General features: G+C 49.9%; 1 protein-coding gene across 1 annotated transcript in view; it reads left to right on the top strand.

Moving 5' to 3' along the window:
- The window catches only part of DUS3L (dihydrouridine synthase 3-like), a gene marked incomplete at its 5' end in the record, with an annotated part of 30,789 nt that overhangs the window by 645 nt on the left and 25,258 nt on the right, over positions 1-4,886 (top strand). Inside the window, 2 exons of the mRNA XM_015422641.1 lie at positions 967-1,279; positions 4,841-4,885. Of these exons, the coding sequence (XP_015278127.1) occupies positions 967-1,279; positions 4,841-4,885 (358 nt within the window). The remainder of the gene's footprint in view (positions 1-966; positions 1,280-4,840; position 4,886) is intronic.

Raw genomic sequence — 4,886 nt, forward strand, 5'->3', positions numbered from 1 at the left:
CACTACTTGAAGGAGACTCAGAGCAGCTTACAAACTCCTTTACCTTCCCCTCCCCACAACCCACACCCTGTGAGGTCAGTGGGGCTGAGAGAGCTCTTTCAAGGACTGCCCTTGAGAGAACTTGTGACTGACCCAGAGTCACACCAGCAGCTGTATGTGGAGGCATGGGGAATCAAACCGGGTTTTCTGGATTAGGGTCCCCCACTCTTAAGAAGAAGCGATTGGATTTATACCCCACCCTTCACTACCCAAAAGAGACTCAGAGTGGCTTGCAAACTCCTTTCCCTTCCCTACAACAGACACCCTGGGAGGTAGGCGGGGCTGAGAGCTCTTTCAAGGACTGCCCTTGAGAGAACAGCTCTGAAAGAACTTGTGACTGACCCAAAGTCACACCAGCAGCTGCATGTGGAGGCGTGGGGAATCAAATCCGAGTGTCTGGATTAGGGTCCCCCACTCTTAAGAAGAAGAAGAGAAGATTGGATTTATACCCCGCCCTTCACTACCCGAAGGAGTCTCAGAGCGGCTTACAATCTCCTCTCCCTTCCCCTCCCCACAACAGACACCCTGTGAGGTCAGTGGGGCTGAGAGAGCTCTTTCAAGGACTGCCCTTGAGAGAACAGCTCTGAAAGAACTTGTGACTGACCCAAAGTCACACCAGTAGCTGCATGTGGAGGCCAGTGTTCCCTCTAAGCTGAGTTAGTGTGAGCCAGCTGACAGTTTTTTAGCCTCCAGCTCACACATTTTTGTCATAGCTCGGGAAGGAGGGCTCCAGAGCAACCTGATGCAGTAGCCCAATCGCTCGCTCACAACTTTAATGCCAGTAGCTCACAAAGTAAAATGTTTTGCTCACAGGACTCCACAGCTTAGAGGGAACATTGGTGGAGGCATGGGGAATCAAACCCGGTTCTCTAGATTAGGGTACCCCACTCTTAAGAAGAAGAGATTGTTGAACCCTTTTCTCCATAGGTACCTCACCACAAAAGAAGAGTTTCATGCTTACCTTGAAAAAGAAGACAACCCAAGAAGTAATAAAGGTGACACCGATGGTGGTGGTGACGACGGTGGGACGAAGGACGTCAGCAGTGACCTTTCAGAGCCTCCTCCCAAGGTGCAGAAGCTGGGAGAAGACGGACAGGAAGGGAACCTGCGGGAAGAGGCAGCCGAAGAGCTGAAGAAACCTCCCGGGGGGCGGAAGAGGGCACGAGGACAGAATAAGAATCGGCCGTGCATGAACCCCATGCACTATGAGAAGCACCGCCTGTGCCCGTCGATAATCCAGGTAGAGTCTATGGGGAAAGGGGGGGGCGGGCGGAGGAGTTTACTTTGGGTCAGATCTGTTGAATGGGTTGTCTCGGAACCCTGAGGGGCAAGCTAACAACCTATTATAAAAATACAAATATTTATTATGGTGTAAACATAAATAAAACATACATGAGGTTAAGAAATAGTCCAGATATCAGACTCTTAAAGCTTATTACATTTAGAGTAGATAGTTATACACAGAATTAGAGAATGTTAATAGTTGGAAGGGACCTTGCAGGTCATCTAGTCCCACTCCCTGCACTCTGCAGGAGCAGAGCCGAAAGATAGCCCTACAACATACCCGAAAGAGGGTCGTCCAGCCTCCGCTTAAAAACGTCCAGCGGAGGAGCACCCACCACCTCCCGAGGCAGACTGTTGCACTGCTCAACCACTCTTACAGTTAGGAAGTTTCTTCTGATATTTAGCCAGTAGCGACTCCCTTGTAATTTCCACCCATTAGATCTAGTCCATCAAACCGGAGCAAGAGAGAATAGATCCGCTCCATCTTCTACGTGACAGCTCTTCAGATACTTGAAGACTGCAATCATGTCCCCTCTAAGCCTTCTCTTTCCCAGGCTAAACAGACCCAACTCTTTCAGCCTTTCCTCCTAAGACTTGGATTCCAGCCCTCTCACCATCCTGGTTCCCCTCTTCTGGACACGCTCGAGCGTCCATCCCCTAACTTCCTGCTCTGACTGGGAAGGTCTCTCCAGGGTCTTGGGCGGAGAAAAGCTTTTCCCGGTCTCTCTCAGATCTTTTAACTAGAGAGCCCAAGAGCTGAACCCAAGAGGAGCAAACATTGGAGGGCCTGGGACCAAACACTAGGTCAGGGGTGGCCAAGCTTGCTTGACGTCAGGGCCACATAGAATAAACATCAGATGTTTGAGAGCCGCAAGACATGAACAAATATCACACGTTTTTACTGGTAAATGTGCAGATTTGCTTTTCGTTAACATTAAATGAGGCTGCCAAAAATGATAGCAAAAGTGGTAAAAGCAGATATTGATAATGATATTTATTTGTCCAATGATCATTTGCTTGCTAATAAAGATATTGATAATGATATTTATTTGTCAATTTGCTTGCTAATGATATCTAGCTTCTCCAGCTGCCCTGCGGCTCCCGAGCCACAGTTCGGCCACCCCTGCACTAGGTCATTGGGTTCCAGTTGACATGCTCTGATGTTGCCAAAAGGCATCTGGTGTCCCTTCCTTGCATGACACTCAGCCTGCATGCTTGATGTATGCTTGTGATGCTAGCCTACGCAGAATACATGTATGTGTACGAACATGTGAAGCGTTTTGTGCCTTCGTCTCCAAGTGTAGTACTCTGCGCTAGGACTGGCTGGAACTTTCCAGGATCTCAGGCACTGGAAGGTGTTTCCTGGTTTCTCAGCTCCTTTACTTCAATGTTCCCGCTAAGCCGAGTTAGTGTGAGCCAGCCCACAGTTTTTTAGCCTCCAGCTCACACATTGTTGTCTTCGCTCAGGAAGGATGGCTCCCAAGCAAACTAATTTATGCAGTAGCCAAATCGCTTGCTCACAAGACTCCACAGCTTAGAGGGAGTATTGTTGGAGATGCCAGGACTGAACCTGGGACCTTCTGTATGCAAGTTCAAGACTGGAAAGCTGTAGGTCGGGGGTCCCCAACGTGGTGCCCGTGGGCACAATGGCCCTGGCTGACACCTTTCCTGGCACCCCCAAGTGTTTTTAGGGTGGGGCCAGGCGGGGCTTTTGCCTCGCAAGGCTTCTGATTGGCTGTTGGAGATTCGATCAGCTATGCAGATGTGCGCGCGCGTCTGTGCCTGGAAGTCATGGCGACCTCTGGTGACTCCTACTGGGGCACGGAAGACATTCAGAGAGGTGGCTTGCTATTCAGAGAGCCAGTTTAGTGTAGTGTTCCAGCCAGGCGGTGGCAGTGTAGCGATTGACATATGGGTCCTGAAGCCTGGCCAACATGCAGCCGTGTGGAAAACGACAGAGCCAAGCCAGAAGACGTCTATACCGGGCAGTGACGGCGCGTGCAATTAAAAATGAATATATGTTGTCTCCCCTATCCCCTACAAACATTGTTAGTCCCTTGTCTATATTGAGTAACTGTACATCGCTTTGAGCCCAATGGGGAAAGCGATTAAATGGAAAGTATTTTTATTATTATTAGTGGCTAGGAGCGTGGACTCTAATCTGGGAGAACCGGGTTTGATTCCCTACTTCTCCACATGCAGCTGCTGGTGTGACCTTGGGTCAGTCACAAGTTCTCTCAGAGCTGTCCTCTCAAGGGCAGTCTTCAAAAGAGCTCTCTCAGCCCCACCTACCTCCCAGGGTGTCTGTTGTGGGGAGGGGAAGGGAAAGGAGATTGTAAGCCACTCCGAGACTCCTTCGGGTAGTGAAGGGCGGGGCATAAACCCAGTCTCTTCTTATTGTCTGCCTCTGTGTCCCAGTCCTGGTATTACTTGCCAAGTACTTGCCAGGGTCAGCATTGCATAGCTTGCAAGACCTGACGAGATGGGGTTTGCCTGGGCTATTCAGGTTAGAGCTGTGCAGATTTTTTTAAAAATTGTTGCTTTGTCACTGCAGCAGAAGGATCCAAGTTGTGCTACTGAAGCCCTTTTGCGGCAGCCCTTTTGATACCTGTGCCTGCCAGGCTGTGTCAGAATCCCCAACGTACCCATAGGCCTGAATGTGCCTGCAGGGACCCCTGCCACAGTGAACCTCTTTTTTGGACGTTTGTCTAACTGGCTACCACACATTGAGAACAAAATAACTGCCGTGGCCATCCCATTGGACTGACTGCTCACGCTCCCTTTTATGGGTGCTTTTCAGAAGATTAAACGCAGAGTCCTCGACACTGAATCACAAAGACTATACAGCTTAGCCAACAAATCTTGCTCCCCTCTGGACTTTGAGATTCCCCTCACGGTAGGCCGAGTGGCCCCATACCTATCCGATATACAAGCACCACAACAGCGCAGAGCCTTTTCACTAGCAAGATTCAATGCACTACCACCAGCAGCTAGACTTTGCCATTGGAACGCTGGATGCATTGAGACAGTTTCACATATCTGTTTGCACTGCCGATTTTATGTGGTGTAGAGCCAGTTTAGTGTCGTGGTGAAGTGCGCGGACTCTAATCTGGGAGAACCAGGTTTGATTCCCCGCTCCTTCACTTGCACCTGCTGGATGACCTTGGGCAAGCCATAGTTCTGTCAAAGCTGTTCCCTCAAGGACAGTTTCTGTCAGACCTCTCTTAGCCCCACCTACCTCCCAGGGTGTCTGTTGTGGGGAGGGGAAGGGAAAGGAGTTTGTAAACCGCTCTGAGACTCCGAGTGAAGGGCAGGGTATAAATCCAATCTCCTCCTCCTCCTCCTCTTCTTCTTCGACTCCTTTGGGTAGTGAAAGATGGGGTATAAATCCAATCTCCTCCTCTTCTTCTTTTTCTTCTTCTTCTTCTTTGCTACATCAGGATGTTTGTGGGCCAGATTTGCCTTGGCGCCTGACAGATGCCATCTCTCTGACTTCAAGCTGTTTCTCTCGTTGCAGGAACGTGCAGAGAAATGCTTCTTTGGCTCTCAGTGCCGCTTCCTAC

The sequence above is a fragment of the Gekko japonicus genome, unplaced genomic scaffold (assembly GCF_001447785.1).
Source record: "Gekko japonicus isolate JY-2015 unplaced genomic scaffold, Gekko_japonicus_V1.1 scaffold2030, whole genome shotgun sequence".
Lineage (NCBI taxonomy): Eukaryota > Metazoa > Chordata > Lepidosauria > Squamata > Gekkonidae > Gekko > Gekko japonicus.